Here is a 23,250-nt window from a genome sequence, read left to right on the forward strand (position 1 = left end):
CTTTTTACATCGTTTTCGCTTGTTTTGTCTTTTATGCATTATTTTATGGTTAAGGTTAATGCGCATTTTACCCATCCTAACACAAACAGCACCTAGCATTAGCACTGGCACAACCATTTAGTATTAGCAATTAGTATTGGCATTTAGCACAACTAATGTTTAATGTCCTAATTCTTCAATCAGAGGTCAAAGGAGAATTTACCAGTTTTTGATGATTGATGTTTTTGATATTTGTCTTCCTCAACTTTCATTCAGGATTAGCCTTTTAAATTCAAAAGAAAGACTTATATTTGAAAGTCATGGATATTAACTGATAAGAATATTTTTTATCACATTTTTAGCGATATTGCAAAGCCCTGAAAAAAACAAACAAACAAACAAAAGATCTGTAGCTTTTTTTAGTAAAATTATTATTTATTCAGTGGCTTCCTCTGTCAAATTAAACTATCTATTGAATTTTACAGCATTGTGGATTCAAACTGTATAAAACTGTACCACATCACAGTAGGGATGAATTGCATTGTATTGCATCAGTAGTTGCTCCATATGTATCTTAAATGTACTGGGTTGTTGACTACATATTGAAATACCAATCACATTGACCACATTGATAGAGATGTCAAATGTACATGTGTTTGTTTAGTAATGCCAGCGTCAACAAACCAACCGGTTTCCAGGGAAAAACTGCAACACAACTTCACATAAGCACATAAAGCATATGCGAATCTTACATATTGACTCCTTAATTAATCCACAGAATTCCTGGAGATTGGGCCGTTGGTCAACTTCTATATTGTTTCTGACTTTTATGATAAGTAAGAAGCAAATACAAAAAAAGAGGGAACATTACATAGCCTACAGAATAAACCCAGCAAAAATAAAGTCACCCTGTATCATTTAAGGCAGTGTATGACAATGTTTTGCTCAGTTTTGGAGCAAGTGATAAGCAGGGGACAAACTATTTCAATAAATTTAGCATCTGGGACTTGTCTGATGATCAATGGGTCAATCTCCAAAAACTGTGGAACAAGGACCCAATACTGAGGGAAAAAACATTCCAGCTTGTTGTTTCTGATGAGACCTATAGTTGCTGGTTCTTCTCTGATGCTCAGGCTTGCAGTAGCTTTCTGAGGTCCTCATCCACACCCTGCATTCTCAGCTGCTCCAAGCTGTAGTAGCGATGGACCACATCGCTGTCGGTCACCACCACCACCCTGACGCCGTGGGTGTCCTCGCCCAGCTGGCAGCCGATGGCCGAGCTCACCACCATATCCAGGCCTCCGTGGCAACCGCCGGCGTTCCGGTGATAGTGCCCAGAGAAGACCGCTTTCACCCCTGTGGCATGAGACACAGAAAAAAAAGGGGGGGGGGGGGGGTGACAACAATGTGAGGATACTGAAATTGGTCAACTCTGAGGAAGTGTTAAATGAGGAACAGTGGCTTGAATATGTATTTTTTTGATGGCCTAATTTTGTTGTCTGTGCTTACATCACTGATCTAAACTGGGATAACACTATAAATAGACAACATGCTCCATTTCTGCAACGTAATTCACACCACGTCTGACCCTCTGTCCTTCATCTACCCCAAATGAAGGTGCTATACATACAATTATCAACACCTCACAAAAGAAAATGACCATGTGTCAGTGAGGAGTTGACAATTTTGTTTATCAATAACACAGGATTAAAGGTAACTCCACCGGAGGATTAAAGGCTTTAAATAACTTTCTTTGCAGCCTTTTGGTGTATTTTTTCTAACAAGAATTAGCCTCTCAGCTTTAGATATTTTGCTATTGCACACAGACAATTAAACAAGTAGCACGAGGTTAGATTTTAAGCAAACAATACATACAATAACTAGGGCTGTTATGATTTTCCTAAAACTAATTTAAACATTAATCTTTGTCTTTTCATTTTATGCTTTGCATTTTAAGCTTATTTGTACACATACATTTAATGAACACTGGGACACATTAAAGATGTCTGCTTTTCCTATTTGCCTGTAAAAAATAAAAATGGTACAGGACAGATTGGACAAAAATAACTTGTATATGCAAAGCCTACTACTGAAATACACAAAGAAATGATTAATCATGACAGGAAATGGAAATGAAGCGTTTTGAGGAACGAAGGGGCTGTCATTAAAAGGGCACCAGTCAAATATCAAATGGTGCAGAATAATGTGGAAATACTGATGAAATATGACATTTCTGTTGGTTTCATCTAGCTGTTTGTGTACAGGTAATTGAAGATGATTATCACAATGACCAAAAATAATTATGAGCTCAGATAATGTGATAATGAGATTATGTAATAATTCTGACAAGACAAATAACAGGTACTAACTACTACAGAAATAAATCTGACAGACAGACAGACAGGCAGGCAGAGAGAGAGAAAGAAAGACAGAAAGAAAGAACAAAGAAAGAAAGAAAGAAAGAAAGAAAGAAAGAAAGAAAGAAAGAAAGAAAGAAAAAGAAAGAAAGAGACTAATGTCAGAGCATTTCACTCGCAGAATATTAAAAAAAAAAAAAGGGAAGTTTCATTACGTAGTCACGATTTTCAATTTATTTTCAATTACAAACAACATCATTAAAAGACGGGGGAGGGGAATGGCGTGGCCCTGCGGCAGGAATGCTGTGTCACTACAGTGAAATGACTACGCACTTAAAATGGCTCAACAAACAAGCCTCACTTTGACTGAGAAGACAGGAATGATTTTTTTTGCATGCGTGAAGGTACAATTTGTTTTCCTACTTCTAGGGGAGCAATTTGTCTTTTGACAAGTCTGTGTCATCTCGGCCAGTTTCAGCTTAAACAAGTTGCAAAGGCAGAAAAACACAAACATACAGGGCCGTGCTATGATAAAGTGAGTGGTCAACAGGTTTCATTAGAATAGAATATTATTTGATTAACAAAATTTATCATCAACCTCATAGCATAATTGCCTAACTCATACGCAAATGGACAAAAGTATTGGGACATGTTGAATTCAGGTGTTTCTTTTCTAACAGGGGTCAGGGAACATTTAAAATAATAGTCATGGTTAAAAAAGGCATGTTGGAAGCAAAAGTACCAATTTAAACCAAACTAACCAATGCAATGATATTTATCTCAATATAAAACTGTATTATGACATTTGTCATTATTGGTTTGTAGCCCAGACCCCTGTTAGAAAAGGAACACCCAAATTCAATGTGTCCCAATTCTGTTGTCCATTTGTGTATGAGTTAGGCAATTATGCTATGAGGCTAACGTTATGATCATGGTTGCTTGTGGCAGAGGAAACGCTGTTCTATTTTCTAACAGAAAGTGTTTCCATGTAGGAAAGTCTGGCTGCTCACTGCCTTGTCTCCAGAGAGACGCCTGGCCAAAAATATAATGAAAACTGGCAACAAAAGGGGATAAATTGCAGTCTGTGCATGAGAAAGACATGGGTCTGTCCCAGAAATCTGCACAACAAAGAGAAGGAAGATCCCTTCGAAAAACTCATGTATCTGCTGCTGATACTACTCCGATGTCAGCACCGTGAAATTGCCCTGAATCATCACATCAGCCACTCCGCATAATCAAACAGCACTGGAATACAAATGTGACCTAAATTTTGATTAATATTCAGAGCTATGCTAGGACAGCGGTTGCACATGTTGGACCATTCAATAATTCATACAGCACAGATATAGGATGATGGTTTGGACCTCTATGTTTATACGCTTGGACTAAAATCGTTTACAATCAGAACCTGCTGTGGCGTTGTATGAAACCTACCCTCCAGTGACTTGAAGGTGGGCATGCAGCTGTGTCATTCAGGACCGCACACTTTGCTTGAATCTGTTTGTGTATAGCCTTTCATATAACCTTTACACTGTTTTAAGTGACTAAGTAACTAGCAACAATGTCTAGTCACAAAAATGTGTATAAGTGTGTATGAGTGTAAATGCATGCCCTTGCTGTTGTTGTTTCTAGATGAGGGCATAAAGGCCACAAAGTCCCCACTACCCCTCTGGGCTGAAGCATGTTCTCATTATTCTGTATGACTGTGTGTGTAGATGTGTTAGTAAGTTCGGTTATATGCTGTATTGCTTCCATGTTGATGAATGTTTCAAGTGCAACTTGCAGGTTAACAACCATCAATCATCACTGTTGATAAGTTATATATATGCACTTAGTGCTGCTGTTGGCCATTTGGGTGCCCTACTCACTATGGAATTACTGGTGCGCCTGTTTTTGTTTTGTATTGTTCTTTAAATTGAAGATATTTTTATTCTCAATGCAAATAAGAAAACAAGAGCTATATAGAAGAGACAAAAAATACAAGGATTTGTCAGTGCAATCTTCAATAAGATAATTTAAACCAAATAAACTTTTTTTTATGTTGCTACCATTATTAAAAAAATAATAATAAGCACATATGAGAATAAGTATACAATACTAGCCATGCAAAACTGGCAAAAATCTCAACACTTTACCACCTGAAAAGACAGTTTACTGCACTAACTAAAGAATAACCTAGTGTTCAACATTTTACAGTGGCACTTGCCTTCATTTCCTGGTAGCAAAATGGTTAATTACGTCATCATTTGACAACTTCTGTGCAAGTTCTGCATTGATGTTGATGACAGCAATGTTACTGGTCCTGAAGTTGGTTGACATGTAGTCATGAGAGCTTCTGTAAGGCAGTTGTCTGTGGAGCAAGTTGTAGAAGGTTTGTGATTTCCTGTGCCATCTTGAATCCAAGAATATCAGCAGTTTCATTCCCTCCCTCATTCAAAACAAATGCATGTTGCATCTATAATAGGATGCAAATGCAATGACGCACATCACAAGATTCGTGACCACAACAAATGATTATGTACATTTATTTTGAGCAAAAATGTAGTGTGTAGGCCTGTCTCATGGCCTGTATACTTCATCTTAGCCCTTTATTGGACAAGTGACTATTTTTGGTCATTTCTGAATAAATTACAAGACCACTGCAGTTACAGTTACAGTGACAGTGAGGCAACAATCTCAGATCCATTGTGGTCTACGGAGTCTGCAAGGTCCACCTCTGCATGAACAGTGAGCATAATGGCTTTGTTAGGTACAGTAACGTAATGGGACTAATGTAAGGAATGATGTTCAAAGGGATAATGTGGATGTTGACAGGTGCCTGGACCAGCACTTGTGTTGTTGTAATGTTGTAATGTTCTAAAATAACATGCTCATTTTACCTTACATGTGTTTTTCCTGTATTTTTTATATTTACTTATTAGATTTTTTTTGCCACTTACAGGTAAGGAACCAAATATGGTAACTTCATTGACCTTGAATTTCTACATAATAAAACATTTTGAAAAAAATCACAAAAGTAATCAAGTCTTGTTATGTCGTCCAAAAACACACTAAGGTTGAAATTTTGAATTTCAGAGTATTTCTATGAGGGCCCTATAATGGGTAAACCTAAAATAAAAAAATTCATCATTTAGACCTGTAATTATTAAGATGATCAGCTTAGTTGGTGCCCCCTCGGCACCGTAGTACCCTCCACACAGTGGGTGGTATGCACATACGTAGCGGCAGCGCTGTATGACTATGAACACTGCAGTGATTTCTGTCAAAGAGTCCAGTTTGACTATGAACAAATTACGAAGGGCAACAGTTAAACTGTATGGAGAAGTACATGGATACCAACACAGGCTGATTTTGAGTGAGGTTGACAATATAAGTTAGTGCAGTTATGATAGCCTTTTTATTTAGAACCTGCTGAATCAAAGAGACCTAGAACAGATGAGGGTACGGATAAGGAAAAAACAAAATAATGTGAGGAAAAGAACAGAGATGAGCAGGAGAGTGAACAACTTGAGTAAATGCTGTTGTCACTGTGTTAACACTGTGTTTCTTACACATTTATTATTTAACAGTATCAAAGGGTGGGTGATCAGGTGTGTTTCCATTCATGTATTTAATGCAAAAGCATTTTTACACTCTTTTTTTTTTTTTTTTGCCATCTCCTAATTCTCCAAATTGGCTTGCCATTTTATGGAAACACCTATTGTCCATTACTGGCAAAAGCATTTTCACATAACTAGATGCTATGATCCATGATGGTTCAAAATGGACTGAACCCAGAGTTAAGATGAAAATGGAGGGCAGTGCGATCCTTTATCACCTCCAACAATAAGTGTTAGGAGTTGACAAAAGTTACTGTAAAGTAACATTGGGCCAAATGCTCAGTGGTTTTATAATGGAAGTATCACTGAAGCAAAAAAAACAAAACAAAACAAAATAGTTTTTCTTTATGGAATAAAAAAAAATGTATTTATTAGCTGAGGCATTAAAAGCAGTGCTGCAGAAATAAAATAGAACCCATATAGAGTCAACTGTTACAGTGTGTAGCAGGTACAGTACTTCTGTCTTTCTTAGAAGGTATGACACCATGTGTTTGGAATTATTCAGATATTGAGAAAAACAAAGCACCTGTAGTGATGACTCAGTACACTGACTGTGGGAGCATCTACATGAGGGCTGTGACTTCTTCATCACCTCACACATAAGGCAGTGGGAGGAAGACGCTAAGACAGCAATAGTAAAGAAGTGATAGACAGAAATTCATCCTGCAACGATAATAAGAAGAGTGACAAAACAAACCTGGAATGTGTTTTTATTTTGATTCCTCGCTAACACTAATGATGACTTTGTACTAATGATTAATCATCCTGCCAAATAGAGATTGTGTGGGACGAAGCGTAAGTGCGCATATGTATGCATGTGTCGATGCGTTCTGTGAGTTTTGCCGCCATGTCTTTGATGATGATCCACATCCCACACACACACCCTGGTCAAAACCACCACGCACCAGCAGCAGTGAGATTCCCACATATGTATGTACTGTATATGACATATTCATGACTCACGCCTATAGAAAAGTCCGCAGTATGTATTTTTAAAACATGTATGAACGTGTTTGGAAGGAATCAGTTTAGCTGTAACACTTATGTAACAGCACAGTACAAAAGCAGTTTCTTTTAATGGGTATAACACACAAATTAATTAATGGATTTCATGGTCTTGCTACAGTTCTTTGTACAGTTTCTATATTAAAGTGGTTCTATGTAGTACAGATTTTGAAACTGTCAACAGTAGGAGGAAGCTGTTAGCCAGAACACACTTACAGCTACAAAAACCACAAAATGATTCAATGCTATGTATCCACAGACCAGTGGCGGCTGCTCATCTTTCAGACAGGGGAAGCTCATTGTCGGCTTACGTCAAAAAAAAAAAAAAAAAAGAAAAATCGTCAAGTTATTTAAACATAAATTCGGCCCTCTGTTCCTTTTTAAGAAAATGGTCAGTGACCTTATCGTACCAAGTAGGCATCTTTTCCAGGGACTGGACCAGTGTCCTCTGTATGTCCAGCAGAGCTAGGCTGCTCAGATTGCCTTGGCCCATTGTGTTGCGGGTGTAAGACTTCAGCCTTTTTAAACAAGAGATGCTCCTTTCACTCCGACCTAGCCGACAGTTTGATTGATTTAACTATCTACAAAACGATATTAAACTTGAACAAGAAATGATTAAATTATGTAACTGAAACAAGAAAAAGCTGAAATTATGTTAAATTGAAACAAGGAAGTACAATGAGTGTTTTACTTACAGTGCAAGAAATGAACGAGTAATTTCGTAGTGGTTTCTCTCTTGATTTCACAGCAGAATGTGCGATGGTATTAAACTGAACTGTGTCAGTGAAGGAGTAGATCTGAAAACAGTTGTCAATCAAACGGGCTTCAGCCTTTCGACTGATCCTCCAACCAGCACGTGGGATTCGGGCGTCTAGCCCGGCCGAGCTCCGCCCACAGCTCCATTCATCCCCAGAGACGCCCGGCGTCCGGGGGCGGGACAACATTGTGGCATTTATCCAATTACTGTCCAGTTTTGAGGCAATGCACTGAGCAGAGATCGTATTAGAAAACCGCGACACTGGAATGTATGAGAAGTGAACATCACATCCATTGATTTGTGATAAAGCTGATTCCGAACAAACTCATCTGTGAGATGAACGTGTTCTAATACATTTGTAGTCAATAAAATGTCAACACAACCGTACATATTTAACCATTTAATTTTCGTAATTTTAGGGGAAGCCGGGCTTCCCTTGCAGTCTATGAGAAATCGCCACTGCCACAGACTGTCACTCACTGTATAAAGTATAAAGCTCATTGTTTACACGTCTGTATTGTGATATTAAGTTCTCTTCTTTAAATAACTCCTAGCTGGTTATTTGGACAACCAGTCAAAATAACACTTTGCCTTATACTCTTCACGTGCTGCATCAGCTGATAGTTTACATTATAACTCTGTTAGCTTAGCTCTGTCTTTAGACAAAAACAGCCAAAAAATAAAAACTTGTTTCTTAATCGTTTTCATCCCATCTGGTCACTTTCTGATGCTTTGGTCAAAGGCCCTGTGGCATTAGTTTACCTCACCATGGGAGACAGTCAGAGGGACCTCTAATGGTCACATAAAGGCTCCCACAGACGGGTGTATTGCATGCATACTGTGAGTGGTGCGGACTCCGTGCGCACTGTCCCTGGACGTTTGTGGTTTCATAGTCGAGCGTACCAATTTCCTACCTGCCAAGCAGTCTATTGTGTGACACTGAGTACATGTGCGCAGAGTCTGCTTGGTCGTAAAAAACTGATCTTTGTGCGGACGTGTCTAGTGGATTTCCGCTTTGGATCCGCATTGAGTCCACCTCGAGTATGTCCGCGGAGTCAAGTATGCCCGACTCTGTGGGGACCTTAAATCTACCAGACTGGTGGTATGGTATGTTTCTCTCTCTACCATCTAAAACATTGGTATCTTTGTCAGAACTTTAACATTCAGCTCTCTAAACTCCTACTATTACAAAGGTCTTTACCTGTCAGGGTGGGTTTTTTTGTATTGCATTTTTTTGAACCATTGTTTTGTCATGAATAGTTTTCTAGAGGATGCTACTAGAAGAAAGCAATAAAGAGGCTTTTTTTGGGATCAAGGAGCATTTTCTGAACACGAAAAAGTACCAACCAATCATTTGTGTCAATGAGACACACCAGAGCAGAGGACCCACTCCATGTGATGTCAAATCCACTACTATTTCTGTTAAACAGGCTGACATGAATACATTTTGAATATTTTTTCACTCAACTAGTGTTGGAACTGTTATAAAATGAAATAGCTACTTGTATGAATAGCTTTCATGCAAAATGTTTGTGGGTGAATATTTCACAACATAGTGAATGCTGCTCCAATTACCAGTTGTCATTTTTGTGACTAAATACTAATGGAAACACAATTATGAATATTATTGTCCATTCCTACAATTAGATCCTCTGAAATCTTCATAAATTATTCACTCTGATCCTGATCATCATTGACTTTTACATTTCAGTTGTTACTTTTGAGGCCTGGTCCCAGAATACAAATGTATAATATAAGTGGGCTATATAACATTTGCTGCAAAAAATGATATGCTCTTTAATTGACTTGAAGGAGTTATTAGCTGTAATTAAAGGCTGTTTTCTCAGAAGGGCACTAGCTGTTACCCTAGTGGCAACACTAACCTACAGCATGTCCAATACATATTGGACATGCACAATATGAATTATTCATTCATTCATTCATTTTCTGAACCTGCTTTATCCTCACTAGGGTCAGGGGGGGTCACTGGAGCCTATCCCAGCTACTTATGGGTGAAGGCAGGGTACACCCTGGACATGTCGCCAGTTCATCGCAGGGCTGACATATAGAGACAAACAATCACTCTCATATTCACACCTACGGGCACTTTTAGATTAACTGATTGACCTATCAGTGCATGTCTTTGGATGGTGGGAGCAGGATTACCAAGAGACAACCCACACAAACACAGGGAGAGCATGCAAACAAATAGGTCCTACCCCCAATGACTGGTGTTGTAATCGAACCCAGGACCTTCTTGCTGTGAGGCACGAGTGCTCTCCACTGCACCATGTCATCCTAATCTGAATTATGTTATATTAGTTATATATTCATTCATTCATTCATTTTCTGAACCCGCTTTATCCTCACTAGGGTCACGGGGGTCGCTTGGAGCCTATCCCAGCTACATAAGGGCGAAGGCGGGGTACACCCTGGACAAGTCGCCAGTTCATCGCAGGGCTGACATATAGAGACAAACAATCACTCTCACATTCACACCTATGGGCAATTTAGATTAACCAATTAACCTATTAGTGCATGTTTTTGGATTGTGGGAGGAAGCCGGAGTACCCGGAGAGAACCCACGCAGACACAGGGAGAACATGCAAACTCCACACAGAAAGGTCCCACCCCCCGTCGACTGGTGTTGGAATCGAACCCAGGACCTTCTTGCTGTGAGGCACGAGTGCTAACCACTGCACCACCGTGTCGCCCTATTATTATTTTATATTAGTTAGTATTAACTATATTAGTTATATAGTTATATTTAAATTGAAATTGGAACGCCCCACAAACCTCCATCTACCCCAAACTTAGGGAAAATGCTGGCAATGAAATCTAAAAATAGAGAACCTGTTAATTGAAGTTTAATGGCATTACACTGGCTGCCAACTTGTTTTAGGATTGATTTTAAGACTTGTAAAGACCTTAACCCATAAAGACCCAGTGCTTCTTCTGTGGCAGTTTCCAAATGATTTTTTTCTATCTATTTATTAATTCTTAATGGATTTGTCACCATTTATTATAACATTATCCTCTGTGTTTTGTGTTTCTTCAGTGTAAATCATGTATTTTCTTATATTTAATTTTCTTATGTCGATGTTCATAAAAGCTCAAATTCAAGTTGAGGGTTATTATATCAAAAAGAGAGAAAATGGAGGAAAAAGTGACTTTTTTTGACAAAATATATCATTAATTGAACATAAAACAAACTTCTCCATTTACTGTCATTTAGGGCTGCACGATTTTGGAAAAAAAAAAAAAATCCCGATTTTTTCCTCTAAAAACTCGATGTTCGATTTTTGGGTAAAACTACAAAAGACAACAGAAGTCATCATGTCATTTTCGTGAGCAGCCCACAATGCAAGCCACTGCTCCCTACCTGAAATCTGTGATGGTATCACGTGATGGGCCCACAGAAATTTTATGTATGTATGTATTTATTCATTTATTTATTTTCAGTCAATCTTTATTGAATGAAGTAGAGTATATAAACAATGTATACAAGAAAATAACATAACAAGTTTGCCAGGGGGAATACACTACAATACAATGTCCAAATCAGAGCAAATACTGATGGTTTTTAGAGCCTTTTTGTTTCCAGATTTATGGAACAGCTTTAAATAAAGTTTAACATCTTTCAAAAAATAAATAATATTTGGTTTTGTGTTACAGAACTTACATTTGTGAAAGAAAAATTTAGCAGGTAAGAGAATTTATTTATTTGTTTGTTTGTTTGTTTGTTTGTTTTTCCTTTTTGGGGTATCTGGGCCCATAGAAGTGATACCAATGTAAGTCAGTGACAAGCATCAGTGTGTGTGTGGACCACGTAATATGAGTGATCCCCGTGCGGTTCTATTTAAACTGGGGGATCTGTGCGTGAAGAGACCGACCCAGGACACACTGGAGGGATTCTGTCCCTGGAGCTGGTGGATGTGTTGGGGCAGAGGGCTGTCTGGGCTACTCTGCTGAGGCTGCTGACCCAGTGACCCAGACCAGGATCAGTACGGTACGGATCCTGGACAACGTAAGATGAGTGATCCCCATACAGCTATAGTTCAATTGCGGGATCTGTGCGTGAAGCCCCGGCCTATATTGGTATCGTTATTGTGGACTCATTAACAGATTTAAAGTCCAGTCATTACACGGACTTCTGTGAAAGACCGCTGTCACCGATAGGAGGAAGAGCCTACGGTAGCCCGCAGGTGCGTGACCGGGAGACATGAGAAAGATGAAATCGATTTGACGATTTCCCTTTTTTAAAAATCGTCCTAATTAAAAAATCCAATTTCGATTTAAAATCAATTAATCGTGCAGCCCTACTGTCATTTATTAAACTCCATGGGTTTTACTGGTGAATCAATACTGCACAAGATGATGGTGTTTCCACATTGACTACGGAGCTTCTGAACGTCCAAATGGGTCATATCTGATGACCATGAAAAGATGAGTAAGTTGAGTTGCTGAGCTGCATAAGTAAGGCCTCTTGCAACGTGCCATCGTTGCAGAGGTTGGACGCAGTAAGACAGTCATTTTGAATCCACTGTCTGGAACTGATGTTCATTTTCATTAACTTGCCATCCTTCCCCATATGTTCTCAATTGGATTTAGATCAGGGGAACACACAGGATCGTCCAAAAGAGTGACGTTATGCCTCTGTTCTCAGTCCTTCGTCAGGTGGGCATTGTGAACTGCAGCGTTGTCCTGTTTTTAAAACCCAGTCATTACCACACAGACCAGGGCCCTCAGTCACGAGGGATACCCCCTGCAACATCTCCACAAAGCCAGCCACCATTTGACACCCCTGCACAACCTGAAGTTCCATTGTTCCACTGAAGGAAAAAGCACCCCAGATCATGGTGGCACCCCCTCCACTGTGCCGTGTAGAAAACATCTCCTTGTCATGCCAGTAACATTGGAAGAACATCATGACCATCAAGGTTAAATTTTTTCTCATCAAGGAATAAAACTTTCTTCCAGCTTTCAATGTCCCATGTTTGGTGCTCTTTGTCAAAGTCCAAATGGGCAATTTTGTGGCATTGATGGGGGCAAGGCCTTTGAAGATGTTTTTTTGTTCTTAAAGCCCTTCTCTGGCAGATGCCATGTGATGGTTTTTAGGCTGCAGTCGGCACCAGTAACGGCCTTAATTTGGGTCGAGGATCATCCCATGTCTTGACAGCCAATCGGATCCTCCAGCTCAGCGCCAGTGAAATTTTTTTGGGTCTACCACTTAACTTTTTTGTTCCATAACCCTCGGGATCTTTTAAGGAATTCAAAATGACTGTCATATTGCATCCAACCTCAGCAGCGATGGCATGTTGCGAGAGGCCTTGCTTCTGTAGCTCAACAATCTGACCACGTTCAAAGAGAGAAAGCTTTTCTGCCTTTCCCATCAGGAGGTCATGACAGTGTGAATACATGACAGAGCATGACATTGAATTCACATTTTTGCACAGATTTAGGCTTTTAAAGGCTGTGGTCTTAAACTTTTGATCGGCTGATGAACAGCCTATTTCAGTTTAATTGTTGTTTTCAATAAATTGCTTACTTCATTTGTTTTTTTTTGTTTTTTTCGGTCTCACTCCCATTTCTTCTTTTTGCATTTTGAAACTCTACTTAGAACCTTCTTAAGAGCCAACAGTGCAAAATGTAAATTCATTCAATTTTTCATCTGGTCTTAAAATTTTGATCTGGTGTGTATACTCCCCATCCCATCTTCCTTTTAAAAATTAATTCAAAAACAAATGAGGTACAAGTAATATGGAATCATTTACTGGTTTCAATATGTACTCAAGAACTGTCTTCTGTCAGTTTATTATTAGCGATTATCCAACACATAGCATATTTCCTGACAATCAGTTGTATTTGTCCCACAATTACAGATTGATCTATGTCAACGTTAAATTTATTTATACAGCAAAATTTAAAAATTTTACTACCCAAAGTACTGTATAGGTTTAAAATATCAAGTAAAGAAAAAAGAGCCAACAGTGCAAAATGTAAATTCATGCAATTTTTCATCTGGTCTTAAAATTTTGATCTGGTGTGTATACTCCCCATCCCATCTTCCTTTTAAAAATTAATTCAAAAACAAATGAGGTACAAGTAATATGGAATCATTTACTGGTTTCAATATGTACTCAAGAACTGTCTTCTGTCAGTTTATTATTAGCGATTATCCAACACATAGCATATTTCCTGACAATCAGTTGTATTTGTCCCACAATTACAGATTGATCTATGTCAACGTTAAATTTATTTATACAGCAAAATTTAAAAATTTTACTACCCAAAGTACTGTATAGGTTTAAAATATCAAGTAAAGAAAAAAATAAAATAACAATAAAAAAATATTAAAAAGTTAAAAGAAGCAACAACTCATTAGCACATGATACAATACAATAAATAGCCTATAATCCACAGATTTTCTGTGATCTGGGGTGTGATGAGTCAGTTTTGGCTGATCACAGGTATTCTCTGACAGGTAGGGGGGACAAATCAGGGGGCAAGGACCCTGACTCTAAAATGAATGCAATGTGAGGATATGTTGTAATACCACTGACAGATACTGGGGTTGGCTCAAAAATGCGCTGGCTTCTATAGAGTTAAATTTGACATCTCCATAGAAATACTAAGTCTATTTATTTATTTATTTTTTGCCAGAAGCCATTCCAGTCTCATCTGCTTTACTTGGGCCCTCTGATAAGTAATCTGGTCCATCTTTTAAATTTCCTCTGTTAATCAGATTTCAGGTCAAATAGAAGTTGTGATGTCTGCTTTGTTGGACTTTGATTGACAGTTGTGTATGATGGCTCACTTCCCTGCCGAGTTGGATTTTTAGTTAATGGGTTCCACTAACAAGACCTTAAAATGACTGTGAAATTAAGTTTACTGTTTTACCAAGTCTGCAAGCTAGTGCTTAGCATTAGCTCATTTCTTACCCCTTGGGCTTCTATAGTTCCACCCCTTTTTATCCAAATACAGTATTTTCTGGCTCCAAAAGTCAACATGCTACAGCAAATTGCAAATGAATGGCCACACAACAGCAGCTCAGAAACCAATAGCTGATATCATGGTTCTTCTCTCCAATAATCACATACAATCAGTGGGTAAAATACATGTTTGACAGTTGTAAAGAAGAAACACTGTTAGGAATCAGTGAGACCTGATTCTACTGGCTCTACACAGAGGCTGGAGAAAGTGATTTTACTTTCCATAGCAGTTTTTTGATTTGGACCAAGAGGAGAGAGCTGCAGAAGGAAGGTGTGTATTTTCACATCCTCTCATTTTGGCTCCTGTAGCTTTAGTTTTCAGACACTTCTAACAAGCCAATTATGCCAATTATTAATTCATTTATTTATTCATTTATTATTTATTGCATTTTTAAGTCCAGTTCTCACATAGTCTCCCTAGAAGACTCTTGATGCAAATGTAGCTTATTATCCCTTCAAAAATTCTCTTTGGGTCTGTGGCAACTGTCAGAAAAACACAATCTCAAGAGAAAAGACAATATAGCCAGTGACAGACATTCCACTATAAAGTGCAACAATATGACTGACAATTAATATCCTGTATCCTATTATCTCTCCTCTGAGGGACACATGTCCTCAGAGATCTGTGCTCAGCTAACCTGTCTCATGTCTATCAGGCGGAATGGGAACTCTGTTAGGGTGTCACAACACACTGCTGACTCTTTTTCAAGGTCTTATGTGTAGCAGACTTTGGGAAATGAACTGAGCAAACAGATTTTGATTTTTAGGAAATTAAGCTGCTCACTCTGGTAGTTTGTTCGAAGGCTATTAAGAAGCAAAAATGATTTCATAGAAACAATTTAGCAAAGGCCCAAAGATAACACCATGACCTAAATTCATTTCAGCACATCCTTTTAAAGTGGTGTTGTTACCCAGGCTTTAGATGTCAAAGCACTCCACCTGGATCTGAGCCTCCTTAAAAAATACTCTCCAATAGAAAAGAGAGCCTCTCTGAAGAAATTGCGTTTCAGTCTCAAAAAGATTGTCTGATGAATAAAAGATAAACAATTTGAAGAGGAAAAAAAATACAAGAAAGATGCTAAGAAAGCTGCCTCCTTTGAAATGCCATCAGAAGATGGAGCTGACCTGTGAAATTGACAAAAAATGAAGGGTTCAGGTAGAGAATGAAATTGCCCCAAAACGACAAAATAAAACACAAAAAACTATTCCAGTGCTAAAAATTGATTCCAAAACATTAAAAAAAACTGTCTCTTCATTCATCTGTTAACTGGTAATGTATCATTAGTAGACTTAAAAATTTGCATCATGTGAATTGACTGATTGAAAAAGAAAAAGAAAAATGATCAACTCTTTGCCCTTAATGCCACATACCCTGCTGTAGGCCACGGCTGCCTCCAGGGTAATAGGTGGCACACTTCTAGCATTGATTTTAATATGATGAAATATGATACAACCAGTTTCACGTGGATTTAAATTCAAATTTGAAGGCTTTCCCTCAAGGCCTTTCTGAAATACCAAAAAGCCAAGTCCCATCCCCACTACTATGCCCATTGGAGCCTTCCTTAAGAAAAAAACTTGAATTGCAGTCAGTGGTTCAAGAAAAATAATATAGTGATCTCAGATGACTTGTTCCATCATTTACATATGTACATTAAAATTAATGTGCATAAATGATGGATAGCCAATTTAAAATAAGTACACAGTAGTTTGTCATAAAGACATTAAGATAGCAACAACACTGTGTGAAATATTGTGTGGTTCAATTGATTGCATCTGTTGTACTATTTGAGACATGTCAAACACCAAAATGACTGTTACCCTCAGTACATTTCATTGTGTTCTTCAAGAAAGAAGTGGAAAAACTATGAAACGATGTGACAATTATTACAATTCTGGTCACGGTGAAGCTGTAGAGACACCTTTAGTAGCTGTGAACAAACTGCAAAGAAAGGAAGTTCCAATAACACCACTTCCACAACTTTCAGGCGTGTGGTCTTTGCAATCAGATACTACAAAGCTTATGCAACAAAATGACTGTCTTGACATGGGAAATTACGTCAATGATGTTTTTTATTATGCTTTTCACCAAACATTATATATGAAAATTATGCTATAATTAAAATGGGGAAAAAAAGAAATTACTAGTCCCTCGCCATCAAATCCTTTTTTTTCCTGAAATATGGTCCCTTAGGACACAACTGGAAGGGGATGGACTTTGGCTCTCTTTTCCATTCATAAACCAGTGGTGCCAGGCACAACAAACCCCACTCCTCGCACGTATTTCACTCATTATAAGTAAATGGGAAGATTTTAAAAATTTATACAACATTTGAACTTTGACCTACTTTTCCCAAAGGGTAATGCCATATATTCTGGTACACTGGCAATCTATAAACCCCATTTGGTATGAATTGAACCAATAGTTTTGCTGCTAAAGTGCTAACAAACAAAGAAACCAAATCAGAAACAATACCCTTGCCTCCCCCTCCAGGTGGCAGGGTAATAATCAACAATCACAGGGTTACAGTGACCTTCACTTTTGGCCACTGAAACATTATCTCTTTGTCCTGGGTTCTAAGTTAACATTTGTGCCAAATTTTGCAATATTCTGTAAAGCCATTCTTGAGACATCTCAAATCTAATGGGAAGCAAAGGACTGATGGACTGACTACAAGATGGACAGACACACCTTCCTCTGGAACCGTTCCACTATGAAGAAAACACTGAAAGAAATATTTATTAGAAATCAGTCCCTTGCCCTTCAACTACAAATAAAATTGCAGTTCATGTTTCCATCATGAATCTTTTTAAGGTTAAAGATACCTGGGGTACTATAGTAGATGTAACGTCAGTCAAAGTGCAAACGCCAAAAGCAAAATTAGTGCAACACTAAGGTCAGGAAAGTACATCAAATATGGCAGGTTTGTAAATAAAACAACTACTTTTTGTAAAAGTTTAAAGCCCAAATGTGCCACAGAGTTCATAGATGAAATTGCATTACATGCATCCCGTGGTTACAAGTTAACTGGAAATCCTAACTTATTACATTTTAAGTGATCTTTTGACAGTCTTCATCAGGAGTTTCTACAGTTTCTACAGTCAGACAAGACTGTAGTCATTGAGCTAGTGTAAGAATACACCTACTCCATCCAGTGACAATGCCATGCTAAACCCAGAGGCAACAGAACCTATCACCATGCCAAGCAGAAGTGTCTTGCTTTATCCACTGAGCTATATACATGCAGGAGACAGAGCGTGTTCATGGAGTGTCAAATAGTCGTACTGTATTTAGCTGAGGATTGTTAAGTCCAATTTCCTACCATTTTTGTCTCTAGCCATGCTTTGCTGCATTTTACCCTTTTCCCAAACACTTTTCTTGCTGAGTGAGTGCCCTGAAAACATGCACTCTCCTGCGCTGATAATTCCAAGTCTTGTCTCGGTCTCTGCGGAAATCCCATTTACCTGTCAGGCTTGAAACAGTGCTGCTTCTTTTGTGCGCTTCTTTGTGATAAAGACTCCCATCTGGGTAGTGGCCTTTGCTTTGACAGACACAGATGCGGAAGGGGTGGGGGTGTGGTGGGGTGGTGGTGGTGGGCTAAGAATGCTCAGAAAAATACCCAGAGTAAGCAGTTAGAGAAATGAAAACATATTGAATGGAAACGGAGGAAAATTACCCAAAGTCAAATTGAATTCTGGTCAGGGTTGCAGAGAAATGCACAGCAATGAGAGGGGAGTCCCTTTCAATATGAGCCTGTATATGGTTTACATTGCGATTTTTATGAGCTGCAGTCATCCGAGCCTTGTTCCCTAATTGCTGCCTGTTTGAATATTCTGAAATAGCCGTTATTATTAAAATGCTAATAGAGGTTGCCAAAGTAAGCAGCAAAATAAAAGAATAAAGGAAAGGAAGGAAAAAACGAAACATCCGTTCAAATCAAATCATGTTTGATGTTTGTGCTCCTTCCCTCAGCCTCCCCCGCTCTTCATCTTCTCCCTTTCATCTCTTGGTCACTGATTTGCAGGCAACAAGATTGGATTTGTTAATTGCAAGTCATCTTTCCGCTAAACCTCCACCTATCAATAATTACCTCTAGGAGAAACCATCATTTTCTCCTTTCCATCTCATTTCTTTTTGACACAAACTCCCAATGTAGTTGTGAACAAAGCTGTCATCTGCACATCTGTGAGAATGGGCTGCGTAGGAGCAAGCGTGCTACGTGTGTGCTTGTGTTGAAGGACGGTTGTCATTAAAGTGCAGGTCTGGGAAATAATTCATCATGAAATGGTGGCTGTTGATAATTTGCATGACAGAGGGATACAAAATGATGTAGCGTGGTGAGGCATCTTGCAGCCCCGGTGCCCCCATAAATCACTCTCACCCATCAGTCACCGAGATTCATCTCTTTTCGTGTCCTCTACTTACACACACGCACACACACACATGCACGCACACACACAGAGACACAGACACACACACAACACGCCTATGAACACATAAATGTAAGGGGAGCTGAGAAATATAAGGAGCATGTCATCTATCAGTCTGAAGGCATGCATTGCTTTTGGCCATTTGCTACCCTTCATGGTAACTAATCATGCCAAATTTGCCATGCTATGATCTAATGTTTCTCTAAGCAGGACAGACTTGAATTAGCTACCATGTTTAGAATATGTCCTACGGAGCTGGTCATAGAGTTGGGTCATATCTCAAACATACTTGATGTATTGTGGCTTGTTCTACACAGGATGTAGTAAATTACTGACACCATCATCGAGTATAAACTGTCATAATTTGTCGCTAGAATTATGCTTTTCCCTCTCTGCTTTTCACATAATCATTTGTTTAAAATGGACCAGTGCATGTTTAAAAGAGCATTGCATCATGGGTTTTGTGACATAAGTGTTGCTAGATTTGCAAATTCTAATCCTTTTACCTCAACTGTTCAACACTAAAAGTGTTCCATCAGTTTTAATCTGCTGCTGCTGTTCTGACAACTGAAAAGAAGTTCAGATCTTCTCCCCACATTTGCACTGTAGAAATAGCACAGATCACAAATGATGAGTTCAGAAACGGAGAGCAAAAAGAGTGTGAGGAATAGCTGCAATGTGCAATTTACACAATTTTGCACAATAGTTTGTTAAATCAACGCAATTCTTTTTGTTATATCTCCTGTTGTAGTTTGTAGGACAACACGTTGCCTTTGTTAATCATATAGTTCATCACACACATGCCTTAGAAATGCAGCATCAACTCATAAATTCTGATCTGTCATTACTTCATAACATTTTGATATTTTGGTATGTTTAAATTCTCATTTAATAATATATACAGTACATTTTATGTACTGTTACATAATTTTGCTTGTATTTAGAGCAGTTGTTCCCAACCTTTTTTGTCTCATGACCCCATTTTAACATCAGAAATTTCTGGCAACTCCAGACATTGAAAACACAGGCATTTTTTTACTAAAATTAATTTGTTTTTGATCATGTAATAGTTTGCTATACTATGTTGCAAATAAATGTTAATTATAGATGACATTTAGGCTATATAATGTACAGTACATTATTATGGACGGAGGCCGAACAGCCAGGTTGAGATTACTGCACAAAGGGAGAACTTTATTTTCCTCGGTCAGGGTATGTACAGTCAGTCCAGCTTGTATTTGCAAGGCTGTAAATGAATACTGAACAAACAATAACTCAAACTATGAATTATGAAAGAGCTGTAACATCTCAAACCGACCACAATAAACATTTGAAAGGTAAACAGTACCACAGTGCTTCAACTTCAGCTTCAGAGTTTGTCATGTCTTTTATGTATTGTGATTGTCTCTCTAAACTCACCATATAATTTTAATAGAAAGATTTTTTTTTTTTTAATTTTTATCAATTACTTGAAATTTCAGGTGACACCATGTGGGGTCCCGACCTCAAGGTTGAAAAACACTGATTTAGACACATTGTTTAATGTGTGTTACAGTGGTACCTTGTCTTATGACTTTAATTTGTTTCTTGGCTGAGCTCGTAACTCAATTTGCTTGTATGTCATATCAATTTTCCCCACTGAAATTAATTGAAATGTCATTAATACATTTGAGCCCCCCAAAAACCACCCCAATTTCACAACTAACTTATAGATAACTTGTACTAACATAAGCTTGGCATGTTGTCTGTGTCATAGCCAATAAAAAGAAAAATGTTGGAGGACAGCTAGTAGGTATTCTGGTGTCGATCTTCCACATCTCTCCTCACCACAGCGTCTTGAGGAGCACTAACGGGTTCCTCCTTTGAACCCCATTTTTTTATAACGTACCAGGTGGATCTCAAGCCACATGTGGCTCTTTCATTCCTCTGGTGTGACTAAGGATGGGACTCGAGAACCGGTTCCCAGTAGCTTGATTCCATGGAATCGTTTGCCTGCCTGCTTAACGATTCCGCTTATCGATTCCGCCTTTGTTGTGCATGCGCGATGACATCACGCGTATGCTGCATTGTTTTGGTCTTGCAAAGCTTCCATGTCTTCAAAAGGGTGGAATCCCTCCAATATCCTCAAACATTTGTCCACAGCATGTGAATCATTTACAGGAATGTCACGTATTTGATAAGCTACTTAGCAGCACTTGTGAATGTAGCGGCAAAGTGAACGCCGGGCCTGTTCCGGTTCTAGTGTGGGCAACAAACGTCGTAACTCCTCAAATACAAGTTTCTGAAGGTAAGAAGGGAAAGGAAATGATGTGCACAACAACGGGACACAAGCCGAGCTGAATTGAACCGGTTCCACGTAGTAGAAATGCGGCCATAGAGGAATTAATAAAGCACCCTTAGTTTCATTTTCACTGCACCCCCCACACCCGCACCCCCCCAAGACAGTTAATGAAAACACACCTGTCTGTACTGTTTTATTCCCTCACCCAATGACAACCAATCAGAGAATCAATAAGGAATCCGATCGATAAGCAATATCGATAATGGAATCAGAATCATTAAATTCTTAACGATTCCCATCCCTAGGTGTGACTCCCTGTGGCTTTGGAAAATTAATAATGAGTATTTCATTCAAATTTATTTTATTTTGGTTTATTAGTTTTTTTTTTATGTAAATCTAAAAGTGAAGATTATGGTGATATTAGGTATTACAGGTATTATCTCCTGCTGCACAACAAAGTCAGGTCAATGCCCAGAGGGGAGGTGCCGAAACAATTTGCTGCATGTATGGAATAGATGAAAAGAGGTTGGACCTCTAGTTAGGAAGAAGAAATTTGGCAGAAAAATTACTGAACAAAAAGCACAAAATGAGAGCAAAACACAACAGAGATGCTTCCATGGAGAGGTAACCACGTGAAGTGAACGATTGAGATGCAGCATGCTGGGTGAATGTTGTCCCAACTAGCGCTGGCATATCTGAGGATTGCTCATAACTTTGATTTTAGCTTGCAAGTCAAACAAAAAAATCCACCAAGCACTGACTCGTAACTCGGAAAAATCATAAGTTGAGGCACTCATAAGTTAAGGTACCACTGCATTTTCTTTTCCATCCTACTAGCTGCACTGTAAGTGAAAGCACTGTCATATATTCAATTTATGTATGTTATTTGTCATTTGTCATCTATGGCAGCTTTTATTTTTGATAAATGGGTTTAAATAATAGTTCTTTGTGACACTTTGTATTATTATTTTTTTGCCTCAGATACACAGCTAGATACTTTATCCAAATCATCCAGATTTCTCTGTATCCCATGTCAGAACCCACTTTCCTTATAGAAGGGTTCCAGACCACCTTTTTACTTTGGCTGAACTTGTGTACCAAATGGTTTTATTTGAGTGTACCAAAAATGACTTACACAAGAAGGATGCCTAAAATTTGTTGATGTTTATTAATTGGGTACTGTTTACATGAAACTCTGTCTAGAGTGATCAGAATGTAGTGAAGATGGTTATGAAGCTCATAAATGCTGTATCTTTTTAGCATTTCAATTTGGAATGTCGATGTTCCAACCACAAAAACTTACAAAATAGCCACAGTCATTGCTATAAATGCAAAGTATAATACTAGCTGTTTTATCAGGACCAGGGACCAGGGACATGTGCAATGGACGGCTTATTTCTTTACAAAAAAAAATCAATATCAGTAGTTTTCCTTGTTTGGAATGAGTGGACTGTTGAGATGCAAATGCTTAAATTATATGATGTCGAATATTGAGCTGATCAACAATTATTTTGTTAATTAGATTAGGTAACATTTTAAGAAATAAAGTCTACTGCTGCTGTCTTGGCCAGGACACTCTAGCAAAAGAGAAGTCTTTTTTCCAGGTTAAATAAAGTTTAGAATAATAATAATAATAAACTCAAAATTCGCAGATTGTATCTTCTTAAGTCTTGGTGTTTTATTTGGTGTTGTTCTTCCTATATGTCAATAAATTGAATAAATGTTTGTTATGAACCAAACAAGATATAAGAGGACATAATCTTGGCCAGTGGGCTCAGTATTTTATAGATCCAAAACTTAATCAATTATTTTAAAAGTTGATGAAAACAAAATTTGTTGCAGGCCTACTGGC

At 38.3% G+C, this 23,250-nt stretch overlaps 1 protein-coding gene across 1 annotated transcript in view; it reads right to left on the reverse strand.

Annotated features, from left to right (window-relative positions):
• Window positions 1-400: 400 nt before the first annotated feature.
• Window positions 401-23,250, reverse strand: part of cpped1 (calcineurin-like phosphoesterase domain containing 1) — a 58,167-nt gene continuing 35,317 nt past the window's right edge. Inside the window, exon 6 of the mRNA XM_030121629.1 lies at window positions 401-1,335. Coding sequence (XP_029977489.1) covers window positions 1,109-1,335 — 227 coding nt within the window. The 3' untranslated portion in view covers window positions 401-1,108. The remainder of the gene's footprint in view (window positions 1,336-23,250) is intronic.

Source organism: Sphaeramia orbicularis, chromosome 19 (assembly GCF_902148855.1).
Source record: "Sphaeramia orbicularis chromosome 19, fSphaOr1.1, whole genome shotgun sequence".
Classification (NCBI taxonomy): domain Eukaryota; kingdom Metazoa; phylum Chordata; class Actinopteri; order Kurtiformes; family Apogonidae; genus Sphaeramia; species Sphaeramia orbicularis.